We start from the raw sequence: 26,826 nt of genomic DNA on the forward strand, positions 1-26,826 counted from the left end.
TAAGTATAAAATATTTATTTTTTTCTGTGTTATGTTTTTTCATTTCAGAATAGTAGAGAAGTAAGAAGTTTGCAAACATAAACTATTTATAAATGATGTTTACTATAATTAGAAAAAAGGACTCAGGAAAAAATCTTCAAAATGTTCTATAACACGCTAGACACAGGGTCCAGAATTGGGAGTATTTATTTTTTCTTTGTCTACTGCGTCTTGACAAGAGCTACACAATCGTTATTACTTGGATAATTGAGTTTTTAAAAAAGTGTTTTTACCTGAACATAAGTTTCCAGTTAATTTTGGAAAGTCCCCATTTTGAGAGTCCTCAAAAAAACTTTTGTAAAAGGGTTGTTTGTTGGAAAATACAGACTGATAATTTTGTGTAAATCACTCATCTAATCTGATTCTTGATGTAGCAGATGCTTTCAGTGCCCCATGTGCCATATCAGCTCACCTCTGATTTCAGCCACCGCAGTGGTGGACGTAACCCATGAACTCTATCAGCATCTCATCTCAAGCCCTGTAGTATGTCTCCAGGTTTCCAAACTCAGGGCATTTATCAAAGCCGCAAGTTGCACAAGCATCCTTGATGTGTGAGAGAGCTAATGGTCCCAAAGGACCTTCAAACAATGGAGATGGGAGTCGGTGAATAAATGCTCCACCCTGGCATTTGTAGGAGGGGCAATTCTGAGGCATATCTTACATATATCTCATAGAGTGAGTGCCCCATAGGATCCCCAGCATCATTGAGCCTCGCCTCAGTCACCTCAGTGGAAACCCTCCATAGCACAGCCCTTATTGGCTTTTCCTGTTTCCCTGTCTCACTATCCGTGCATCCTCACTCTTGATATCTGGGATCACTTTCTCAATAAATTACAGGCATCCAAGTCCTTGTCTCAGGCTCTGCTTTGGGGGAAATCAAGCAAGACACTTATGAAAAGCCAATTTGGACTATACAGACATATGCATGAGCTAAATAAACTGTATTAGCATTAAGATGTGTGAGTCATCGAATTGAAATATATACTCCCTTGATTGCCTGACGTAACTGGCCATCTTTATAGATCCTCCTCAATTAAGCTATTTACTTGAAGGTCGAAGGAACCTTTATTACAATTCAAATGGATATTTAAGAAGTATATCATTCTATATGTCAATATAATTCTATCATTGTACTTGGCCAACAGTACACAGAAAGTGTGATGGACATTTAACTACCAAGATAAATGATTCTAGAAAAAGTGTATATTTTAACATAAGAATCCTACATTTGTGTAAGTTCCCTACTCATTCACACATAAAATTATAGGACCTTGAGGCTAGAAGTAATTTCAGAAAGAATCTCAACATTCTCATTTAACAAAGAAAACTGAGACATTGAAGGAGAGTTTCCAACTTAACCTTTATTATTTATTTATACCGAAGCACTCAAGATTCTGAATTACACAAAAAGAAATTACTCTGAAATTATAAATAAACTTTGGCAATGAGTATTTAAGTTTTGTGCATGTATACATTATGGTTCAGGACCACATTAAGATGAAAAGCATCATTTGAAGGAATGAATATCCTAGGCATTCTTCTAGAGCTTTCAAAGGGAGAATGTGGGCAAGAACATTTCCCTCAGGAGCATTAACGCTGTTCAGGGATTCTATAATTGTCTCATAGGTAGAACTCTATGAAGAACACTATACTTAACATCACTGTTCATGTAGCCCAGGACTCTAGCTCTGGCCATGTTCATTTGGGAAGTGGGGCCAAATGGCATGGTGTCCCCTTTACCATCAGCATCTCAGGGTAAGCGTGGAATCTCAATATCCTAGTCCCTTTAACAACCTATTGTGACTCTCTTGTCTATGATTTTATTTAAAGTCTTAGCAAATTTATTTTTTTAAATTATTATTCTTGGATTTCTCTATATTCCTTGATTATTATTTGTGGAATATTTCCTCTTTAAATGGATCACTGATTATATATCTTTAATTGCACGCTGACATAGGAACACTAAGTTTAATTTTACACTTAGGATTTTTTTAAGAAAGTAACGAATTGCCATTGAAACGTTAGAAATAATAGAAGTGATATGAATAGAGCTTAAGGACTGCAGAGAACTTTATTTCTTATTTATGCTGTTTACTTTCTATACAGTATTTTAAAAGATCCCTTAACACTTTGCATTCAAGAGAAGCCTAACAATGCGCTTAAAGGTGCATGATGGGCACTCTCAGGAAATCTGGAGCATCAAAGGCCCCTGCATCTTCACCAGGTGGCTTTGTGAGTCACCAATCATATATTTAGAGTAGAGCTCAAGTCTGCAAGTGGGTTTGGCATTATCTACTGATTGTCCATTCAGCTAACATTTCTGGAGGCTCTGTTATGGATAGGCACTACCTTCTGCTCTCTAAGGAAAACAAAGATGAATATGGTTGGTGCCCTCACAGATTTGTAGCCTGGTAGGGAGGATCAATGTATTAGTTAGGGCAGGTTACATTGTGTAAAAATAGATGCAAATATGAGATAGGACAGTATAATAGATATTTATACCTTGCTCTCCCAGCCAGGATACATCCAAAGAAGAAAAGCGGAGAGAAAGTATTTGCCCTATTAAATATCAGGTCGTACACTGAAGCCATGTCGGGTAAGACAGTGTGGTATTGGTACACGGATGGGCATATTGACTAATGCAATAGGGTCCAGAAACAGACCGAGGCATGAATGGCGCTTTAGTATATGTCAGAGGTGGATGTCATATCTGAGGAGGAAAGGAGAGATGGTTCAATAAATGCAACAGGAAAAAAAGTTTATCCTAATAGAAAAAGGTAAAGTTGGATTCCGATCTCATGGCCTATCCAAAAATCAAGTGGATGTGGGCTAAGGACCGAATGGCAAAAACACTTTAAACTCTTAGCAGAAAATATAGATAAATATCTCTGAGACATCAGGATAGGGAAAAATAATACGACAAAAAATATTGACTATCAAAGATTGCTACATTTGACTATATTAAAATTAAGACTATTTTTGAATCAAAAAACCTTAGCGAAAGTGACAAAGGAAGTCAAAAGTTAGTCAAAGTTATTCACAATACATGTTGTGAAAGGATTCTATCAAAAATATATAAGGTACATCTTCAAAACAATGAGTACAGACAACCAAAAGGAAAACCTGGGCAGAGAGATGTGAGAGGCATTTTACAAAAGAAACAGACGTCAAAGAACAAAGGAAGCGATGTTCACAGCATTGTTGATCAGGGAAATGGAATTGAAGACCGCAATGAAAGACCATGTCACTAACATTCAATAGAAAGAAAGAATTTTAATATATTTAAAATATTTTTTAATATTTAAGATCCTCTTGGACAGAATCTGTATCTATAGGATTATTCTTGTATTGCTGATAAGAGCAGAAAGTAGTGCAAACACTTTGGAAAAGCTTGGCACTACTTTGGAAGTTCAAAAGTCATGTTCCCTCTGACCCAGCCAATCCACTCTTAGGTATACATCCAAGAGAAACTTGTACTTGTACCAAAGGTAGATGTACAAGAATGCTTGATCAGCAGAGGTGACAACAGAAATAATCTAGAAATACCTCAGATTCACATCAGAAGGAAAGTAGATAAGTGGCACATTACATAGTTGTCAAAATAAATGAAATATAGTGACAGGCAATAATACAGGTGAATCTTTGAAATATAATTTTATGTGGAAAAGTAAGTCTCAAAGATTAATACAGTGATACTCTTTATATAAAGTGAAAACTAAAATAAATATTCTTTCTAAGAATGCATATAAATGAAATGAATCTATTTAAAAAGGAAAGCATTGGGCTGGACTTAGTGTGATGGTTGCCCTAAGTGTAGGAATGCGGGAGGATGGAAGAAATGGTGGTGGTGGGGAGGGGTACGGCTTTTGTACCTAATTTCCAAGCCCTGGCTTTGCTTTAGTTGGCAGGTTCGTATGTGCTTTTTACATTGCAAAAGATAATGAGTTAAATAACTAAATTAGTGGCCCGTGCATGGACCAATGATGAGACTATACCATCTGTAACAGCAGTTCTTAAGTAAAGAATAAACATTAAAAATTTTAAAAGTGTATTTTCTATTTAAATATTTTCTTGAAGTCATATCATAAAAATTATTACCTGGTACACTATTAATTGGAAATGAAAAAATACTTGGTTTTGAGCTTTAATGGAAGGTTACTTAAGAGTTCTGGCGTCATGAAGAGGCCAGTTTACTGGCGGTACAACCACGGAGAAATTGCTTCACCTCAGTTATCCTCTCGGTTCCTCTAAATGTAAAGGAGGCTAATGATATCAACTTCATTAAAATAATTTTGTCTTAAAATTGACAGCGTGGCACATAGAAAGCACACAATAAATTTTGATGACTCAAACACCTGTAGCTAGAGTGTCTATGTACCAAAACATGCTATTGTGTGAATAACATTTTCATTCTCACAATCCTACTTTGAAAGCCTGCCTTATATACTTCATGTAGTTTGGTCATTCAAATGGAGAAATGTCACTAATTCTGTCAGTAACTTTTCTTGTTAGTATGACTAAAAAAATGGCGAGTCACCAAGTGTAAGATTTTTTTGACTTTATTTATTTTTTTAGAGCAGTTTTTAGGTTTACAACAAAATTGAGAGAAAGCACAGAGATTTCCCATATATCCCCTGTTCCCGCACATGCACCAAGAGCACTTTTCATATAAATATTTCCTAATTTACAGGACTGACAGTCTCAATAGACAACACAGGGATTTTGTGAATTTCTGCTCTTAGGCTCATGGAAACGTGAGAGGCAAATGCACTAACAGAGGAACTGAGAATGAATATCTTTACTTAGTAAATGGGTACACCTTCAAGTGCGGTGGGGCTAATGCTCCTTTATATATCTGCTAACCTTTATGGAAATGAGTAGAGTTGGTTGTTCTTGAATATTCTTCAAGCATATTTTTAATCCATTTAAATTTAATAACTTTTTTTTTAAGATTTTCTTTTTTCTCCCCAAAGCCCCCCAGTACATAGTTGTGCATTTTTAGTTGTGGGTCCTTCTAGTTGTGGCATGTGGGACACCACCTCAGCATGGCCTGTTGAGCAGTGCCATGTCCACTCCCAGGATCTGAACCGTCAAAACCCTGGGCCACCAAAGCAAAGCACGTGAACCTAACCACGGGCCACGGGGCCGGCCCCTTTAGTAACTATTTTTAAAATTATTTTATTGAGGTCATATTGGCTTATAACATTGTGTAAAAAACCTAATTTTTATAGGTCACCACGCTTATGTGCTTCTTTACCCCTTTCGTGCTCCCTACACCCCCTTCCCCTCTGGTAACTACTAATCTGTTCTCCTTATCTATGTGTTTGTTTATCCTCCACATATGAGTGAAATCATGTGGTGTTTATCTTCCTCTGTTTGGCTTATTTTGCTTAGCGTAATACCCTCCAAGTCCGTTCATGAACAACTGTTCTTTTGGTGGGGGGCCAGGTGTTGAGGGAGATTGGCCTTGAGCCAACATCTTTTGCCAATCTTCCTCTTTTTGCTTGAGGAAGATTATCCTTGAGTTAACATCTGTGCCAGTCTTCCTCCATGTTTTTTGTAGGATGCCGCCATGGCACAGCTTGATGAGCAAGTGTGTAGGGCAGCACCCAGGATCCGAACCAGTGAAACCCTGGCTACCAAAGCAGAGTGCGTGAACCCAACCACTATACCACCAGGGCAGCCTCAACAACTATTTTTTTAATGTGTGCATTTTGATTTGTTCCTATTTTTCCCCCTTTTACAGCCTTGCGAACAAGGACGCCGAATGAAGCGGATCCATGCTGTGGCTAACATTGGCACGGCGCTCAAGTTCCTTGAAGGAAGGAAGGTAAGAGAAAAACAAAAACAAACCACTTACAGAAGAAGGTGTGGGCATACTGACATTTTCAATGTTGTCTGTGGGGTGAAACCACTGCATATAGTCCATACAGCATAGACATGCAATATTATTGTTAAATAATTTTAGATTTACAGAAAAGTGGTAAAAAAGGGTAGAGATTTCAGTCTACACTTCACCCAGCTTTCTCAATGTGCAGAACTTAGACACACAGTACATGTATGTATGCATAGTACAATTATCAAAATAAGGATGTTAAAATTGGTATGATACTATTAACTAAAGCCAAGATGTTAGTCACACTTCATCAGTTTTCCTCCAATGTCTTAATTCTGTTCCAGGGTCCTGTCCAATAACATATCTTGCGTTTAATTGTTGTGGCTTCTTTGTCTTTTCCATCCTATGACTTTGTCTTTCCTTGTCTTTCATGACCTCAATAACTACTGGTCAGTTATTTTGCAGAATGTCTCTCAATTTGGGTTTGAATGATGTTTCCTCATGACCAGATTGAGGTTGTACATTTTTGGCGAGAATTCCAAGGAGGTGATCTATTCTCAGTGCATCGTATTAGTGGATACAGGATTCTGATATGTCTTATTGCAGGTGATGTTAACCTCGATCACTTGATAAAGTTGTCTGCCATGTTTTTTTTAATGGGAAAATTACTATTTTTCTCTTTATAATTGAGAAATAACTTAGGGGAGACAGTTGAGATTATGCTAATATTCTGCTTCTTCTCAAACTGTTGCTCTCTGCTTTTGGCATCTGTTGCCTTCAGTAATTCCTTCTGTGCTGTTTGCTAATGATGATTTTTTGTTTCCCTCATTCCTTCTACATGTATTAATTGGAATAATTCTGTAAGAAAAAGATGTCCCTCCCCCCTCATTTATTTAATTATTGAATTACTCATTTCAGCATGGAGTCATGCATATTTATTTTATTCTATAGTTATCATCCAACACTATTATTATTATTTTCTTGCTCACATTGTTCCAGCTTTGGTCATTAAGAACTCCTTCAGGCCGGTTCTTGCACTTTTTTAACATGGCCCCAACCTTTTGAAGCATTTCCTTATTTTCTGGAACTATAGATTTTCCAGGTTTATCTTATATTTTTCCTGCCCAAAACTGGAATCAATCACTTCTCTAAGGAGGCTTTGTTCCTTATGTGAGTGACTGGTACTTAGAAACCAAGATCTGGGTACTAGGTGTGCTCATTGCCATTGAAGTTTCATTGCCCCTAGGCCCTCTCACTAGACAGAGTTAGAAAATATGTATATTTACTGACCCAGGTACACACACGTATCTATGTCTCTCTCTCTCTTCTTTCCTTGTGTGTGTGTGTTTTCAATGTTGTCTGTGGGGTAAAACCACTTCATATAGTCCATACAGCATAGACATGCAATATGACTGCAATGTATGCACATGTGTATATACATAGCTTCTCCTATGCGTGTATGTATAAACCACTGGTTCAGTCTGACACTCCTAACTGCAACCAAACACCTCAAGGTTCACTCTACCTTCCATGCTTATTTGCTTCTACTTTCTCTGACAATGAGAAATCTGGTTCTCATCTACAATATATTCACTTATTTTTTCAACTCTCGTATACATATAAAATAGTCTCAGAATTGCTCACCACAACCCTCTGAGAAATAGACGTACTAATTGGAGAACCACGTGTGTGTACAGTTCTTTTGGTCTTTAGCGTTACGATATCTAGTCAAAATACTTTTCCAAATTTACTTAGGTTGCTTCTGTTCTTTCCATCCCCTTCAGGGTGATTGTGTTATTCATATTCTAACAGAGTCAGGTTCATTTGTTATTGCCCGTTCTCCCCATTCTCCATTTTGGATAACCCCATTCATGCATCCTAGTTGATTTTAATTATTATTTTTTATTTTGGGAAATGAGACACCACTACAGTTCTAAGAGTAAAAATTAGAGAAGTTCTACTCCTTTCTCATCCTTACTACTCCATTCTCATTCTCCTTTCCTTCACTTCCTTTCCCACCTCTAGTTAACCAAGCTCTCTAGTTTCTGATGTATTCTTTCTGTATTTCTTTTGCACAAATGAAAAAGTGTATTTTCATATACCACCTTCTTTCTTACATAAGGAGTAGCATACTATAGATATACTCACACATTGCTTTTTTGAATTAATGGTTTATCCTGGAGTCACCCAAATCAGTTTATAGAGATTTTCCTCCTTCATTTTTACAGTTGCATAATATTCCATTATCTGGCCATGCCAGAGTTTATTCAACTACACTCTTATGAATGAGCATTTAGGTTGTTTTTAATATTTTTCAAAAAGAAACAATGATACCATTAATAACTGTGCATAAGTACTTTCATGTTATTGGGAGTGCATCTTCTTGGTAAATTCCTAGAAGTATGATTGCTGGGTCAAAAGGTAAGTGTGTGTGTGTAGTTTTATTAGGTATTGCCATGTTTTCCTCCAAAATGGTTGCACCAATCCTGTTAGATTTAGCCTTTTCGAACATGTGAGAATTCAGGAAGTCTGTGTTTGGCAGTACAAAAACGAGCTTTATAAATGGATATCCAGGTACTTCTGGAAAAATAGAATGATTCTTTTATTTCCATCTCAATCTATATGGACTAAAATAATTGATTTATGGCACAAATGCATTTCTATAAAATGGGAACTCTGGAAAATACAAAATTAAAGACAACTTAAATTCAGGCCCTTAAATAATTTATATTTTGATTAGTTGGTAGTACAATGAATCAGTGTAAAATTCAGTCAATTGTGCCAACTTTACGTCAAAGAGAGATTCTAAGTATTAAGATGGTATAGGAAAATAATCAGCTTCTTATAAAATGTTGGACATTGTTTCCAGATCACTCTAATATCATTCTTAATGGAGTGTTTCTCTTCTTCCAGCTTTCCCTCCATGAGTTTTTCATAAAAAGCTGAATAAAGCCTTGTTGAACAGTTTGAACAGGATATTTAGAGTTTTTCAAGTCATTCAGCCTCCATTTCAGTGATCTAACAGAAGTATCCTACTTTATACTGAGCTATACTCATTAGCTAGAATATAAAAACAAAATTCCTTTTATTAATTAATAAGTTTTGGAGAAAAATTTAATGACAATCTATGAAAGGCATTGTTTGTAACGAGGGCCAGAGTCTTCTTTTCACAGAAGACTTGTTTGTACAAGGTCCATTTTCACAGAACAACCCTAAGTAATAAAAAAAAAAAAAAGTAGAGAATTCTGATTTTAAATATTATATTTACTAAGGGCAGAAAGTAATGCATTTGAATCTCAGAAAAAATGCAAAGCAGTTCCCTTCGATCCCCACAGATCCCTAATCTCTCTTAATTAAAAAAGAAAATCTTCCTGAAACATACAGTTTGGAGCTACTCTTTGTTGCATTTCTTTATGCCATAGGCTCAAGAATGATTGACTGTGGGGAGGAATAAGTTTTTGAGGGCTCTTTGGTGCCCTCTCTCTTACTATTTAGTTTTCTCCTTTACGAGTTAAGAATTTATGTCTCAATCTTGTTTTCAAAATCTGCCTTTGATCTTTGTACTTACTTTGTCCTGCGTTTGGATTTTTTTCTTTAGATAACAGAAAGTTTATTTAGCCCTTGGATTCTTATTTAGCTTGATTTAAGGAATTAATAAATACTCCAAGTTTTACTGGAGAAAACCGTACCATTGTGTTATCTTTCCACTTGTTTACAGGGCTCTTCAAAAAAGCAGACATTAGTATCTGATAAGAATTGTGTGAATGTCACTCTAATGAACAGATCCATCACTTGCCACAAGTTTCTTTCTCTGATAAGGTGTCAGGTGGGTCATTCTAAATAATAATACAGGGAGCCGACCACTGACCACGTTTCCTAAAACTTGCCTTAGTGCAGAGAAGGGACATAAATGTAAATTCCTATGAGATCCAGAAAGGTGAGCTAAAAGATGAAGTGGGTTAGAGTAATCTGGATTTTTAAATTGAAATTTTTTCCAAATTTATTCCCAAATAATTCGAATATTTTTGTGAAATATCTGTGGGCCTTGTATTAGCCTGCCATGACTGTCATAAAAGAATGCCAGAAACTGTGTGGCTTAAACACCAGAAATTTCTTTTCTCACAGTTCTAAAGGCTGGAAGCCCCAGATCGAGGTGCCAGCTGGGCTGGGCTCTTCCTCTCTTCCTGGCTGGCAGACAGCTCCTTCCTCACTGTGTCCTCCGTGTGCGTATGGAAGGGAGACAGAACTCTGTATCTCTTCCTCTTCTTAGAAGTACACCAGTCCTATTGGATTAGGGACCCACCCTTAGGACCTCATTTAACTTTAATTGCCTCCTTCAAGGCCTTATCTCCAATTGTGGGTCACATTGGCAGTTAGGACTTCAAAATGTAAATTTTGGGGACACACAGTTCAGTCCGTACAGGCCACTGGCTTGCAAGGGCAAACTCCCCCAGGTTACAGTTGTCTAATGCAGGGTTGGCGAACATTCACGTGCATCAGACTCGCCTGGAGGTGATGTTAGAACAGCCTCTCTGGGCTGCCCTCCCTTACTTTCTGGTTCAGCCGGTCCGAGGGGAGGTCCCAGGTTCCGCATTCTTAACAAGTTTTCTGGTAGTGTGTTTTTGCTGCCCTGAGGATCAGCCTTTGAGAACCACTGGTCCAACATCCTTCTGCTCTGGTTTTATCCATCTGTATGATCTCCTCCTCTTTCTGGCCTCTGGAAATTCTTCACTCTCTTTGGATGTCTCTCTATTGCCCATTCCACCCTCTGAGGTTATTAAGAATTTATTGTAAGTTTAATAGGATTTTGCAAGGGAGCAGAGGTCAAAAAAACAAACAAAAAAAGCTGTGCTCCATAAACCCTTGGTGGAACATACAGTTTTTAGGAGAGAAAATAATTATGAAAAATATTTTTCTTCACAAGTCGAGCAAAGAAAAAACTTGGTTCTGTAATAAGTTGAATATGCTAACTTCACCGTAGAGTTAGAGCTGGGTTAGGAAATTCAGCTGATATTTAACCACATTTCTAAAGAGAATGATATACAAGGGAAATAATCCACCATTAATCTTATGGTTATTAGCATATGTTATAAATTTATGGTTCATGAATACTAAAACAGATGTGGAGAAAATTCTGAAGAAGTTTTTAAACAGAGTAATCAAAATGATTATAAAGATTGCAATAGGTTCTATCATAAAAGCTTAAAGAAATTCAATGTTTTTATTTTTGCCAAACATGTATTATGTCTTACACTGTGCTAAGTTTAAAAGAAGTAGACACATAAGCTTACAATCTATAACGGGTCTCAATTTGTTTTTCTGTCTCTGAACATGATGAATGAACATCACCAGTGAGACAAAATCCCATGGATGTACCTCAAATTATTTACAATGATTTTTTTTTGCTAGCTCTTACACTATCTGTCAGATGTATAACTGGTAAATTTAAACTAATTACTTAAGAGTAAAATATTTGTGGGATGATTTCACATCTCATAATTTTTTATTAAAGCAAACCATTTATGAACTTCTCAACTTTATTATTAACAACACACCTCATGACATCTTGGCTGAGAATTCTGGAGTTAGAAGTTTAAGGAGTACTTTATTATATTTTTTTTTTCTCTACTTAGGGATTGTGAAAAGGATGATGATGAGCAGCTGTTAATTGTATCTGTAGAGATTGACTGAGAGAGGCTTACCGTGCAAATCCATTTTGCTGGGACTTAGGAAATAACTTTTCAATAGTTAGGAAGGCATTGAAATGAATAATTGGGGACAATTGTAGACAGATTAACATTTCCTGAATGCTTTATAGTTAGTGCCCCAAACTGAACCGTAACCGTCTCTTTCTGCTTTACTATAGCTTGGCTTTCTTTGTTTGTCACTTAAGTGTAGTCCCCAAATTACACTCTAAATTTACTACCTACATTTTATCCCCTTTGAACAAATGATGCCGATTTTGAGAGATTATCTATGTATATCATCTTCTCCCTTTGTTTTTCATGTCAGTCCATGTACAGAGGATCACCGGTTAGTACAAATTTTAGAATTTTTAACTCCTGACTTTTATAGGTAAAAGAGAACATAAGTTTCATGCTATTTGGTAACAAACTTCAAAGTAAGTGCATCTTCTTAAACTGCTCACCACGGTTTCTTTTAAGTTTGAGTGAACTTCTGAATGTAGAGAATAACCTTTTTTTTTCTGTCTGGCGTTTTGTTGGCAATTCCTTGCATGATGTCATATTTTTTCAACTGTAAACAAGTTTTTGGAGTTCATACTATAGTTCTTTTTTATTGTGTGCACCTAATGAATGCTCCTGAAATTTCCACTGAACCATGTGCTTGTATGTTTTTATGGCTCATCCTACTTATTCTTGTGTACCACTGTACAGGCATGACCCAATTTTATTGATGTCTGATAAAGTGCTAATTATTGTGTAATTAAATGGTCTATAATCTTCTAGTACATTACTAGTACAGTTTTTCTTTTTAAACAGATTAAATTAGTCAACATTAACTCCACTGATATAGCTGATGGCCGACCCTCAATAGTTCTCGGATTGATGTGGACCATAATTCTATATTTCCAGGTATTGTACCACAGCTCCCTTTTCAGTTGATATAATGTCATGGATGGAGGTAGGGGTGGACATTTTGATAATGCCCTCATTTGCCATACCTCTGGGCTTGATTCTCAAGCTGGCAGAAATGTGACCTTCACACGTACATTGTTTTTCGTTAGCAGGAGAATTTCCTCTTCTTCCTTGCAAAGGTGTTATACTGGGAATTCCCCCAAGGAACTCTTGTTAGGTACCCAATCTGAAAAGTGGGAAGGACATGATGGAGATGAAATATTGGTGTAGAAAGAGATCAGGAAAATTTTCTTTGTTCTCTGGAAGAGAGAGTTCTATGCTCCAAGGGGACATGATGGGGAAAAATTAACTTGGCATGCCATCCAGAATACTTATTCTAGCCATCAGGTTGGTTTTTTAGGCAGTTTTAGGTTCACAAGCAAAATTGAGGAGAAGGTGCAGAGATTTCCCGTATACTCCCTGCACCCATACATGCATACCCATACCCCCATAACCAAAGAGAGTGGTACATTCGTTACAATTACTAAGCCTATATTCAGACATCATTGTCATTCAGAGTCCATAGTTTACAGTAGGGTTCATTTTTGGTGTTGTGCATTCCATGAGTTTGGATAGCCATTAGGTCTTATTTTATTCCTTCATTTATGGTTTTTGCTGACTGTTAATGCACAAACAGATTGAGGAGTTGACCAGCAACCTGCCGCAGCTCCAGTCCTTGGCCAGCAGCACATCCTCTGTAGACGGCGTGGTCAGCTCTGAGACTGCCAGCCCCCCAAGTAAACGGAAGGTGGCCACCAAGATCCAAGGAAACGCTAAGAAGGCTTTATTAAACTGGGTTCAGTACATAGCAGCCAAGTAAGTACCAAGAATTTGTTTACATTTGAAAAAAATTTGGATAATTTGAGTTATCAATTTGTCACTGAGTGCACCTGCCAATGACTGCAAAATCTGAAGAGACATTTGAATGAATGGCCTTGCTTCAGATCTTGTTTCACTCTTTCCTTGAATTAAAATATAAACAGAAATCATCACTAATACTCCAGGAAGATGCTGTAATAAAACTAATTCCTTTTTCATTCATGTGATTGGCCCTGATTAATTAAGTTGTTTAATTTCTACACTTTGATTAACGGCATGAGGGCTGATTCTATTTGGGTCCTTGTTTGGAGATTCTGCTCCTATTAGCTATCTTTACACAATAATTTAGAGGTTTAAATTTGACTATCTCTTTATGAGACTATTGAGTTCTATTTAATAACAATGTGAACTAAGGTCCACATTTTGAAATAATTCTATTTGTTTTTATTTCCTGAAACTTTCTAGCAATTTTCTTTTTCTATTTTTTCCCTTTGGTCTCATCTTTTATCCGGAATGCAGATTCCTTTGTCAATTTCAGCTTTATGGATTGAGAATTTGCTTCTAGCTTTGTTTGCTTCTAGGCATAATAAATTTACATATGTGTACGTTTATGTGATAATGCTAGATAGAAAATGACTATCCTCAGAAAGTACCTTCCCATAGCAACTTCAATAGAGTTTTTAATCGATCATATCAATATTTTGTGGTCAGTGGTAAGATCTCTTCACAGAGAAGTTGTGCTTTTGTATGATTTTCTTAAGTGACATGTAACATTAATTCACTTTCTCTTCTGTTTTGCATTGCCTAAATCTAATCTGAATCTTATTCTCTGCTTCTGGAAAATAGTTGTAAACAAGTACTTATCCTTATAAAATATTGAGGCGCTAAACATAGGAAGTTCTATTTTTAAAGTATTTGAAGAGCAAAAATAAAGAGAGAAAAAATAAACATAGACAAGATATAATTAGTGTTACTAATTTATATAGTTGTATTTAACTTTTACAGTGTGTTGGTGGTTTTCTAATTTGGTGTTTATTTTTGTGATTCAAGTTGCACTCAAAAATATTTCTGAAAGCAAAGCTTTGGGGCTCTTTAGACTCTGTAGTAGAAATGGAATAAAGAGCCCTTCCTGTGTTGCTGGTATGCTGTTTGCATGCCATCTACAATGGGCGTTACTAATCTCTTTTGCAGCTTAACTTGGCAGGGAGAAGAAACACACTGGGTAGGAAGTCATCATGCCATAGCAATCAAACTGTGTAAGAACGTCAATGTGATATTCTCTTGTCCATTGATCCACACTGCAATAAGTTAACCAAAAACAAATTGGTTTTTGTTTAATATTACAGTAGCTTGAAATAAACTCAAATCTAATGCTGTTGGAGTTTTCCTGCATTGGTTTTGTTTCACACGTGGTGTGTTGGGTTTCAAAGATGTGTTTCAATGATAACTGGAAGTCATCCTTGCAACTTGTATATGTGTAACATTAGTGGAAATTGTATTTTCCTTCTCTGTATAAATGTCCAGATTCATAGACCCTAGCATTCTCCACCTGTCAGCAACGTCAATGAGATCCATTTATTTTCAGCTTCAGAAAATGTAGCGATTTGCGGAGAGGACTGTCCTTGCCATGAGAATTGTGTAATGAACGCATGATTCCATTATGCCACCAAATTGTTGATAATTGTTCTAAAAGCTGCTTTTTACACTATCCCAGTATGTGTTTTTCAAGCAACTTCTTACCTGACATGAGGGTTTATCAGTCTCACAAGACTGAAAATGGAGAGAAAGGGTAAAACATCCGGTCAACACCAGGCAAATTGCGAGAGTGTATTCACTGTTTTCATACCTGTTTCAGTAACACAGGACGGTTAAGCCCTCTCTCTCTCTTCTGTTTTCTTACCTGCTTCATCTACTATCACTACATGCTCTCAGAAATGAAAGTATTAAGTTATAGCGTATCTGACATTTGCATACCTATTTTCAAATATCTGAGAAGAGCAATTGTATTTTAGGACAAAAATTAGTAAAATAAGCAAACAAACGAAGATATTTATATTCATATCTATTCAAAATAACTTGAAGTAAAAATATTTTAGTGGTTAGAAATGCCTATAAACTGGATATACTTCATCACATCTCTAAGTGATCTATCTAATTTTCTTTAAGTTTGTATTGCTTCTTTAAGTGAGGTATCTAAGTTTTCTTTGATTTTGTAACTAAGATTATTAAATGAGAGGTTTGGACTAAAACTAAAAGTTTTTTGGGATATCATGTACTGCTTGGATCTAATGTGAAACAGTATAGATATGTGTGTGTGTGAGTGTGTGTGTGTGTTCAACAAATATAGAGGAAGAAAATGTTCTGAGACATTTTTAATTATCCCAACATAGTAAATATAGGGAACCATTTTATATATTTATTTTTAAAAATGTCTAAAATGATAAGTTCAAGAAAATCAGAAAATATTATTACGTGATGAATATTTATTAGCTAATTATTTATTTGCATCACACTTCATTTTGTTAAAAAACAGTTTGACGTGGCCTAAGAGACTGTGAATACAAAAGCATTTCTAGATGAGGAAATATGGGCAAAGAGAAAATATAGGTATAAAAGTAAGATGAAACCAGAGATGTTTGTATAAATGAATGGATAACAAGACGTACTGCTCAACCTGGTTGGATATTTGCCAGCAAGTCAGACAGTGGCTGAAAAAAATTATATCTGTGCTACCAGAGACAAAAACACTAATTACTATGAGAAGATTCGAGATTACTTTAAAAATACTGGACTCTTACAAAATTGCTTTCTAAATATTTATTTATGAATCCAGTGATTAGATCCAATGATGCTAACTTTAGGACAATATATTTTATGCATACTGAATGTATATTGGTACAACATGATTTAAAATGAGACCAGTTTACTGAGATAAAATTTAAGGGCATTTACCAACTTTTTATATTAATCAGTGTATCAGTCAGCTATATTATGTCTTACAGTTCATGGAAATTTTGAGAATATAGAAAAAACAATTGTGATATTATTTCTTCTTTATTTAGAAACAACTGTAGCGAGACTAATTTTTTAAAAAGAAACGACCAGAACCTTTTGTCCGCTGAATGTTACCTAGTTAACTGATCACTTTTAAAGGCTCTAGACTTAATCAAGGGATGCTGCCATTGCCCAGACATCTTTGCTGCTCTTTTTGGAACCGCCGTTATAGTTGATAAGTTACATGTAGAAAAGATTACTCATGAACTTGCCTCACTTATATTTTCAATAGCAAAATATTATTACCAATTTGACTCACTTTCTTAATTATTGTAACTGGCTTTGAATTAATCAAACCCACCACCAAAGACCATAGATTTGCCACCAGGGCATTGCCCTTAAAGCAATTCCTAAAGAAGAGTTTAAGAAACAATTTGATCCATGGGGTAACTGGAATCATTATCTGGACTTAAGTTGAGTATAGGCTCCTTTGTGACTGATTAAGAAATATAATCACATCCTTTTGCATTTGTTAATACATTTGATATAATTCAGACACTTTAGATAATGTCTATTATATATTATGTCTGTTATAACCTGTGCATGTACAACACAGTACTGCTGATCATTATCATTAGAAATGTGTTAGATACTTCTTCAAAAAATACGCAGTGAAGGGGCCAGCCCCATGGCATAGTGGTTAAGTTTTGTGCACTCTGCTTGAGAGGCCCAGGTTCTCCCGTTCAAATCCTTGGTGCGGACCTACACCACTTGTCAGCCATGCTGTGGTGGTGACCTGCATGTAAAATACAGGAAGATTGGCACGGATGTAAGCTCAGGGCTAATCTTCCTCAAGGAAAAAGAGAGGAAGATTGGCAACAGATGTTAGCTCAGAGCTAACCTTCCTTGGTGAAAAAAAAAAAGAAAGAAAGAAAGAAAGAAAAAATATACAATGATGAATTATCATCACTTTTGATGTTTTTATCATTTTCCCTTTTTTAAATTTTGCCAGACATTTTTCTCCAAATTGGTTTCCTTTGAAAATGTGCTTTAAATTGTTTATCTTGATAGATGAAAAATCTAATACATAAAACTCTAAATATCAAACAAAAATTTCTACGTCTTATCCTCTAAAAATTTTGTTTTGCTTTATTTTTCTCAAAACCAGTTAACTAGTATAGCTAACTGCACATCATTCATTGCTGAAGAGGACTGGGTTTTGCATGAGGCCTTCAGGAAAGTGCTGACCGTGTCTTCAGAATGTGACGTTATTTTATGTTTTTATCACACTAAGGCAGACTGGAATCGAAGTCAAAGACTTTGGGCGCAGTTGGAGAAGTGGGGTTGCCTTTCATTCAGTCATTCATGCCATTCGACCAGAATTAGTGGATTTGGAGAAACTGAAAGGGAGATCTAACCGAGAAAATCTGGACGAGGCTTTCACAATTGCTGAAACGGAACTGGGGATCCCAAGACTACTGGATCCTGAAGGTATGTTGAGTAATTGTCAGCTCTTGTATGTCTCAACTCAGTAGGTTTGTATGTTTTCTACCCAGAAATTACAGATGACATCTGAGACTCTATTAGATGCCAGAAAACTTGAGACAAGCAGGAAGTAATAGTATCTTCCTGCACCGAGTTTCTTTGGGAAAAAATTTTCCACTATTTTTGGGAGCAAAATATAGCTCTGTTGCTCCAAACAACACTTCAGCGTTGGAGACATCAGCCAGGTGAACGGTACTTACTCAATATACTTAAGGATGGAATAAAAGTTTTAGAAGTGTTTGTATGGAGGGCGTATCACAGGATAAAAGAATTACTCTATTTATATAACTCCAAAGAATATGGAAGAAATAAGAGATTGTTAGTAATCTAAGATCATATCTTAAAAACATCAGTCATTAGATACTTAGAAATGTTGAAAACCATCCAGTGTTTTGGTGTCAGTTGGGCAAACTACGCAAATGATCAACTAACATTTTTCGTTCTAATTGTTTGGCATCTTTTTGGTAAGACTATGAGTATTCAGACTTTCTGGAAATGGAGTTAACTTTTTCAGGCCTTCACAAGACAATTTTGATGGCTTTAATAAACTTTAATAAACTGAGTAAGTTGTTTGTTATATTGAAATTAAAAGGTTCAAGTGAATTTTCCAAATGTCACGGATAATTTCTTATTTGGTTTGGCAATTATGGAAATTTCTGTTAATGCATGCAGAAATGTAAATACAGCAAAGCAAGTTATTTTTAATGATGAGATCTCAGAGGGAACTTTTCTAGCTCTAAAACAGTCTTAAGTGGAGACGCTTGTGTTTCCAGGAGTAAGTTACAGAGACCCTCAGGTCCCTGGTGGGTTTCCTCTGAGGGGCAGTATGGAGACCCCTTGCCACTTTAGGAACCTGCTGTGGGCCCCCAAGACTCACTAGGATAACCAAGGCTTTCCAGCTTGTTTCTGCACACACAAAAAGCTAGTAGTATGCAATACACTTACTCAGATCAAGGAGAAAGCCACACACATAGTCCAACTCTCAACCTCAGAGGATGCATCAGAGTGGAAATATTTTCAAGAGTGAGATAGGAGGAGGGTATAAACGGTTCTTTCATGCTTACTATACTAGAGGAGCTTAATATTTTCTTTCATGATCAGAAACAGAGGTTGCCCAAATGCAAGGCTATCCCAGATATAAGGTGATCCTGTATTCTCCTATGAGAATTTCCCTCTTAAAATGTTATTTAGCCAACGTGAATGTATAAACTTTTAGGGGTAGAGATTAGATAGACTCATATCTATTATGACAATTATTTTATGATTTAGTTACACATATATTTAAAAGTATATACTATGTTAAATTATGTATTCAATGTTGCTCTTTCCACTTTCACATTGCACGAATGTTTTACTTGTTCTTCACAGGCATCTTCCACATCAGTGATCTCGTCATTTCTAAAATCACCTTTGAGTTATCTAGCAAATTTCAGAATACGTTATCTTTGTTTCCTTTTAAGGTCATTTGAGTTGTAGCTCTTTTTAAATCCTACGTCGATAGTCCCTAGAAACTGTATCTCAAATCACAAGGAATGTTGCCAATTATTAGGGCAGTTTTATATTTTGATTCTGATGATTTTTGTTTGTTTTGTTTTATTTTGTCCTCTGTAGGTGCATATTTTATATTTGAAATCTCCAAAATGTGATCACTTTATTCCATTGCCGTTATAAGGGATATTTAAATGACTTTTTTTGTGCAACATTCAACACTTTTTATTTCTGTAGTCTTACCCCCATGTGTAATTATTAAATTTGTATAAATATCTTTGATTTTTACCAATTTTATTAGGTAAGCATCTATAAAGTTCAAATGACAATGATTGAAATCTTTTCAGGCTCTGTGTCTCCCTCAAAGTCCTTGGTAACAGTAATTTGAATGCTCGACAGTGGAGAGGCCATCTAAGGAATTGAACGTAATTTGTCTCCCTCTTTTCTAAAGCAAAACTTGTGGGCATATGGACAGGGTTTATCTGTATTTGGCCATATATAGTATACAAGCTATATACTCAGTTGTCATGCAGTGCTACACCTGTTAAAAGCATTTTTAACACCACCCATTCACCCCAATTCCAAAATGTACATATTAGTTGTATTTTGTTAACTAAACAGAATGTCTGAACAACTGTATAGTATCTCAGATTTCTGATCAATTAATATTGAGATTATTTAAGTGAAATTTACTAGTTTCCTAAGAGCTCTTAGTTAAAAGGTGTCATCTTTCTGACTCATAAAGTTTCCAGCATGTATCATCCAGACTACATATGTTTCCCCGCCAAAATCTCTAAATATTAATTCTATTTTTCTTCTGCATTTAGGACAGCGTCTTTTGGTATATTAGCTAGATTTCAAAGCTTGTATTTTTAAAATCTAATTAATGCTAATTCATTATTCCCATTTGGTTTGGGTTTTCCCAGATGTCGATGTGGATAAACCAGATGAGAAATCTATTATGACCTATGTAGCCCAGTTTCTGAAACAATATCCGGACATCCACAATACAGGCACCGACGGGCAAGAGACTGATGTAAGTATTTGTTTTTCTTCGAGTACTCATAGTGCACTCAATGATGGTGACTCAGATTTTTAAGCATTCTGTTTTCGAAAAATTAAATTGAAATACATTTCAATATAGAGCAACTGAGTAAAGAATAGATATTGTTAGTTGGAGAGGTGATTAGAGGAAAAGATTTCTCTGATTTGTTAGCTGAATATGTCAGGGAAAACATTATTAAGAATAAATGCTGGATATAGAATACTGGTGAATCAAAGCTGAGGAAAGACAGCAGTGTCAGGAAAGCCCATTTTAGTAATTGGAGGGTTGAGGTAATTGTATATCCATCACTTCATTTGTACATCTAGATCTTGAGGCCCCTAGTGCTGCTCAGTCTGATAAAATCTAATTTTGACTTTTAGATTTTATTACATAAATTGCTACTCACAGCAAACATACGAAAGTAGGGCAAACTTGTAAAAGTCATCATTTTTCACTTTGGTTAGATTTTTCAGCCTTTCAATCATTTAAATGACATTTACGTTTTTCATACTGTTCAAATGACATACATTTATTGTCATAAATAAAGAAAAACAAAAATTGGAAGAAAGAAAGAGAAAATTATCTTTATTTGACCTTCTAGAGAGAACCTATCCCAGAAGAAAAAATTAATATGTTTGTGTGAGTTCCCATTTTTCTATGTATATGTAAACACATATAATATTTTAACAAAAACACGATCAGAATATACATACAATTTTATAATTGTCTTTTTCCACTATACTCTACCAAACTCTTTCCATATCATTCTCTCCAGGTCATCATATAGAGGTACAGTAACTTATTTCTCCAATTAGTGACTTCATAAAAGGATTAAGCAAAACAGTCACTTGTGTTTCCTACGTCGCTTGGATGAAGTTAATCTGTCATTTCACAGAGCTACATTAGTTTTTTAAAAATTGTAGTTTCAGAAAACCTTTATTATTCCTTGCCAGGATTCATGCACAAATGTTGACCCTCAGAGTAAGTCATCTATCGTTAGCAAAGTAAATGTTTCTATGAAGCACCACAGAAGGCGAAAGCAAAGACTCTCTGGGCCCATCCTAGCATAGATTGTGGCGTGTGCTTGGAAGTCATCTGGAGTTTTCTGGGGCTTGAGAAGATAATTGAGCATTCATGTTGCTGTGTGCATAAGACATTCTATAAGTACGCATATTAGACTTATCCCATAAGCATAGAAAAAATTCACTTTCCATCTAATTTTCATATCTAAAGTCCTTGTATTATCCATTTGAATGGTTTCTGAGTTTGTACCACTTTAATTTCTCTGACATTCATCATCTCTCCAGATGAGTAAATTCTGTGGCTAGAAATATCTGAGAAACAAAAGGAGAAGCTTTCGTTAATGCTCATGAGCATGAATTTAATGCAAAACCCTTAGAGATTTGAACACACACTCCTGACATAAGCTTGTTCATATACTTTACTAAAGAGGCTCTATTATTAAGAGATTAATCTCATTATCCAGAAAATAAATTCGGACGGTTCTTTTAAAAAATTCCCTCTATCTCTTCCCACAAAAGAGAATGTATATGATTTCTTCAGGGTTATTTCAAAAATTAATTTTAAGGAAAATGTATTCTAAGCTTTGCCCTTTTTTCTTTTAACGTGCGTTTGTAAGATAGGGCATAAGCATCTAAGAATGAATGTTTTGAATGAGAGAAAAAGAACTGTATACTTTTTTTAATGATTTAGGCCTTATATTTGTTTAATACAGCTAAATGGCCACTTAATTCTAGCGAACCTTAGGATTTTATAGACTATACGCATCAGGACTGTTGATGCCATCACCTCAAAATATTCAGCATTTGTCTACTCAGGTCTTAGTAGATAGTACTTTTAATTCATTTTTAAAAATCTTGGCATCAACATATCTACCAGGCTTCTATTTTTTGGTGTATTTGATTTCTATGTCCCCTTTTTGAGTTGACTTAAATTGGATATTTTATAAATACCATTTTAAATCTAACTTTCTTACTGGAAATAGATATTGCTGTGCCTTTCTTGCTTCAGCCAATAGAACTGATGAAGAAACCTTTTCCCTAAAAGTATTCCTTGGATAATTAGCATTCAATCATAAATAAATAAAATAGGCCTATTGGCTCATCTCTCTCCCCTATTAAACTTTCGGTTATTTATTCACTCATTCTTTCTCACATTTCAACAAATATTCTTGACTGCTTTTAGAAGCACAGCATGGTCTTAAATATCATAGAGATACAGAGATGCACATTATGAGTGTATTTATAGAGAAAAAACGTGAATCCATATACCTCTTCTTTACGTCATTCTCCTTTTAAAGTGTTTAGTATTCCAAGACATGTTTATAAAACATAAATATTGCCAAAAATTAAAACAAAAATGTCAGATGCCAGAATACTATGTTTCCTTATTGGATTCAAACATTTTGATACTTTCAAAAGTTATGCAAACATATACCCTTAAAATTACTGTCCGTTTATCTATAGACAGATGCCTCTCTATTGTTTTTTTCTTGTTTCCTATATAAATTTGTCCCTAATTTATATTCTTTTTGTATATATTATCTTTCCGTATTGTTAGGAAATAATTCCAGGTTTCCCATCTTTTGCAAATTCTATCCAAAATTTTAAGGTAAGATTTAAGTAATCTTGAATGAGTGACCTCTTTCAAACATCCTGCATTCCACAGTTTGTTAGCTATTCCTTTGCATGTGTTGTCTCTATAGAAATTTTCTTTTAGTACCTTAATTCTGTTATTTCCTTTTCCTTTCTAATAGAACAAATAACATGTCTTATTAAATGTTAGTTACAGTCTCAGACACTCATGGACTTTCCCACTAATCTTTAATTGTAAGTTAGCATCAATTAATTTCTTTTTAGTAACACTTAACAGCACTAATGAAAGGAAAAATTTACAATAACAATGTTTGATTTCTTTATATGTGAATGAGTAATAAAAATAAAGTTAAAGTTTTGTTTTTATATTTTAAAATATTAAGCAGGAAGTAATTAACGGAAAAAGGTAAGTATTCAGTTAGCTTGTAACCTTGAGTTTCATCGCATCTCTTTTGCTCAATGTTGTCTCACGTGGTTTAGTGAAGTTCATGACGCAGTTAAGTGCTCAAAAAATATATGTGGAATTAATGATTATGAATTCTTTCCCATCTTCAAATTATTTCGTACTTCAGTTTCTCCATATTTTCTTATATTTCATCTAGGCTTGAGGTTAAGGATCTATCAACACAGTAGACTTTATGCCAACGTTGGAATAAAAAGTTAGAAGTAACCAGTTTTATGTCAAATGTTAAATTAATTTTTATTTCATGTTCCATGAAGCATGAGTTTATGTATATATAAACATGCTACAAAACATATAAATGAGTCCGGGCGCATATTTGAGTGACAGAGAGAGAGAAAGTGAGGGAAAGAGAGAGAAAGAGAAAGGAGAAAGAATAGTGAGAATGAGTTTAGGTGGTCCTCTAAGGCAAGTAGAGACCCAATTTGTGAATGCACGTGAAGGTGACCAACTGAAGTAAAGCCACTAGACTAAACGGGTCCTGGGGATCTAAATATTGTTTTGTACTTCATTTTCCTTTTAAAAAGGAGAATGTTGAGTGTATAAATAGCTACATCTTTCTTACCTTATTGAAGTTTTCTTAACAGTTTCCCACCACTAGAAAAAGGCATTTACTAGATGGACTCTCATAAAGTTGTTGTAAGAACATAATTGTTTTCTCTCAGATGACTTTGTGAAATAATTTCAGTTGACGAGAAACAGGTAATGACATGCCTGTCCTTGGAGGTTCACAGGGATGTCCCATGCTCACTGAGGTCATGTAGTGGTCACATTGACCTCTGGTACCTTGGTGGTAGACTGTGAGCTTTTTGTTCCTCTGAGCTCATAAGAATGCGTCATTAGTGCTTTTATGGGTGTGAAAGTCAATCAGTAATAAAACATATGCCTTGATCACATTCACATGTTCATTCAGAAGAGAACATCATGGGATGAGCAGAAGCTTTGAGTCTTGGGCTCCTGTTCCATTCCTTTCTTTAATTAACTGTTACCAATCAATCATTTATTCCACAATTACGTATTGAGTGATGCTCGGTGCCAGACACTGTGTTAGGCTGGAGAAAAAGATACGTAAAGAATTTGTAATGGAGGAGAAAAGAGACAATTAAGCGGAGAATGCAATCTAGTGCGTTTTGGCTGGATATTTGAGCTCAGGTTGTTATAGGATCATAGAGCAGTGTTCTCAAAATGCTATCCATAGACCAGCAGCAGCAGATTCACCTGGAAAATTGTTAGAAATACAAATTCTCAGCCGTTACCCCAGATCCACAGGGCCAGAAAGCCTGAGGATGGCACCCAGCAATCTGTGTTTTCACAAGACTTCTAGGTGATTCTGGTGCACACTGAATTATGAGAACCACTGGTATGGAAGAGAGACCCCTAACCCAGACTTCTAGGTCACAAAAGGTTTCTAGAGAAGATTGTGTCTCAGCTGAGCTCTGAAGAAGGCATTATCCAGGGGAAGAGGTTCCAGGCAGAAGAGGGTTGCCTTTGCAAGACCAGAAAGTGGGAGAGGGTGTGAATCCTGTGCCAATCTCTGTACTAGATGTGTTACACAGATTATCTCTAATTCTCCCCCAAACCAGGAAAAGGGTGTGTGATGACTGCTCAGATGATGGTACAACAGTAGAGAGGCTGCAATGCCCAAAGTCACAGAACTAATACGTGCCAGAATCAGAGTCTGGAACCCTCTTTACCTGCCTCCATAGCCAGCACCCTTTCTCCTCCGCCCCTTCACGTGTCAACAGACAGTTGTTTTATCTGTGTCACAGCGTTGTGGGCATCAAGTGAGATGCGGTGGTTGAAAGCTATTTGTAAAAGCCAAAAAATAATGTGAAATATGTTTATCATTACTTTGACATTCTTACCAGATAAGAAATCTTGATGAAAAATTAGGATATTTTCACTAAATCAATGCTAGAATGGTTCTTGTTATTATTTGTGGAAACAGATATGTAAATCTCCAATTTTTTTTCATTTTTGAGATGTAGGTGACAGACAGCCTGGAGACATTCATTCAGCAGATAATTTGGCTAATATCTTACAGGTGGTATTTTGCCAGGGTCTCGCAATACCATCTTGAACAAGATGAATGTTTCCAGTTCATGTGGATCTTATGTTGTAATACTGACTGGTCTTTTTAAAAGATTATGTACACACATAGCCCAATGTTACTGTGATGGTAACTCCTTGAATTCAGTCAAAAGTAATCTTATCCAGAATAGCCTTCTGAGTTACCAATGGCCTTGGATTAAGAAGCTACTGAAGGCCTGTTTCTACTCCCATTCAATTGCTTTTTCTGAGATTTTTGCACTTACATCATTCTTGAGCACATTTTCTTTTCTTAATTAAACTAACATTTCTTGAGAAAAAAGTAGAGGTAGGTAATTTCAGTATTCAGCAAGATAATTAAGATATTTTCCTAAAATTAACTTTTGCTTCTTTCTCTCCAAAAGGGATAATGGCAAGGGGAGGGAAATTTTTTCAGGGACAATTGAAATTTATTAAATATGAAGTCTATTCGACGATCAATCAGGTATTAATTAGAAATTAAATAAACACACAGTTACTAATACAATTTTAATGTTTGCTGCTTTCTAGAGAGATGACAGGCTAATTTTGAAGGAAACAAAAGTTTGGATAGAACAATTTGAAAGAGATTTGACAAGGGCACAGATGACAGAATCAAATTTGCAGGATAAATATCAGGTAATGTATGGAATAGAGATTTCAGTTTTCAAAATAAGATTCATATACGTCATTTAGCCTACGTTTAATCTTTCAAATGAAATTAATTAGAAAGGTCTTTAAGGAAATAATATATATTATCTTAATTCTGCATGTAACTTAATTGTATTTCTATGTAAATAGGTAGTTTTATTTTTCAAATTTGATACATTTATATACTGTAATATGATTGCCATGTGATAATTAGTACCTTTGTTATGTTTTATGATTATCATTTATTTTTACTGATTGGAATAATTAAGTTCTAGTCTTTTAGCAAGTTTGATGTTTATAATACAATATTGTTGTCTATATTCACAATACTGTGCATTAAATCTCTAAGGCTTATTTATTACTCATTGCAAGTTTGTCCCCTTAAACAGCGTCTGTCCTATCCCCCACTCCCTATCACCTGGTAATCACCATTTTACTCTCTGATTTTATTAGTTTGGTTTTTTAGATTCCACATATAGGTGCTATCACACAATATTTGTCTTTCTTTGTCTGACATCTCGTTTAGCATAATGTCCTCAAGGTTCATCCGTGTTGTCACAAATGGCAGGATGTCCTTCTTTCTCATGGCTGAATAATATTCTAATATATATGTAATATATATATACCACATC

The 26,826-nt window shown here is 35.4% G+C and overlaps 1 protein-coding gene across 2 annotated transcripts in view; it reads left to right on the top strand.

Annotated features, from left to right (window-relative positions):
- The window catches only part of SYNE1 (spectrin repeat containing nuclear envelope protein 1), a 443,793-nt gene that overhangs the window by 91,342 nt on the left and 325,625 nt on the right, over window positions 1-26,826 (top strand). Inside the window, exons 5-12 of one of the 2 annotated variants that reach the window (XM_070603011.1) lie at window positions 5,786-5,869; window positions 11,888-11,908; window positions 12,376-12,468; window positions 13,148-13,326; window positions 17,618-17,814; window positions 20,283-20,392; window positions 22,982-23,032; window positions 26,075-26,182. In XM_070603011.1, coding sequence (XP_070459112.1) covers window positions 5,786-5,869; window positions 11,888-11,908; window positions 12,376-12,468; window positions 13,148-13,326; window positions 17,618-17,814; window positions 20,283-20,392; window positions 22,982-23,032; window positions 26,075-26,182 — 843 coding nt within the window. The remainder of the gene's footprint in view (window positions 1-5,785; window positions 5,870-11,887; window positions 11,909-12,375; window positions 12,469-13,147; window positions 13,327-17,617; window positions 17,815-20,282; window positions 20,393-22,981; window positions 23,033-26,074; window positions 26,183-26,826) is intronic. The other variant, XM_070603013.1, reaches the window with a different exon arrangement.

This window comes from Equus przewalskii, chromosome 32 (genome assembly GCF_037783145.1).
Source record: "Equus przewalskii isolate Varuska chromosome 32, EquPr2, whole genome shotgun sequence".
Lineage (NCBI taxonomy): Eukaryota > Metazoa > Chordata > Mammalia > Perissodactyla > Equidae > Equus > Equus przewalskii.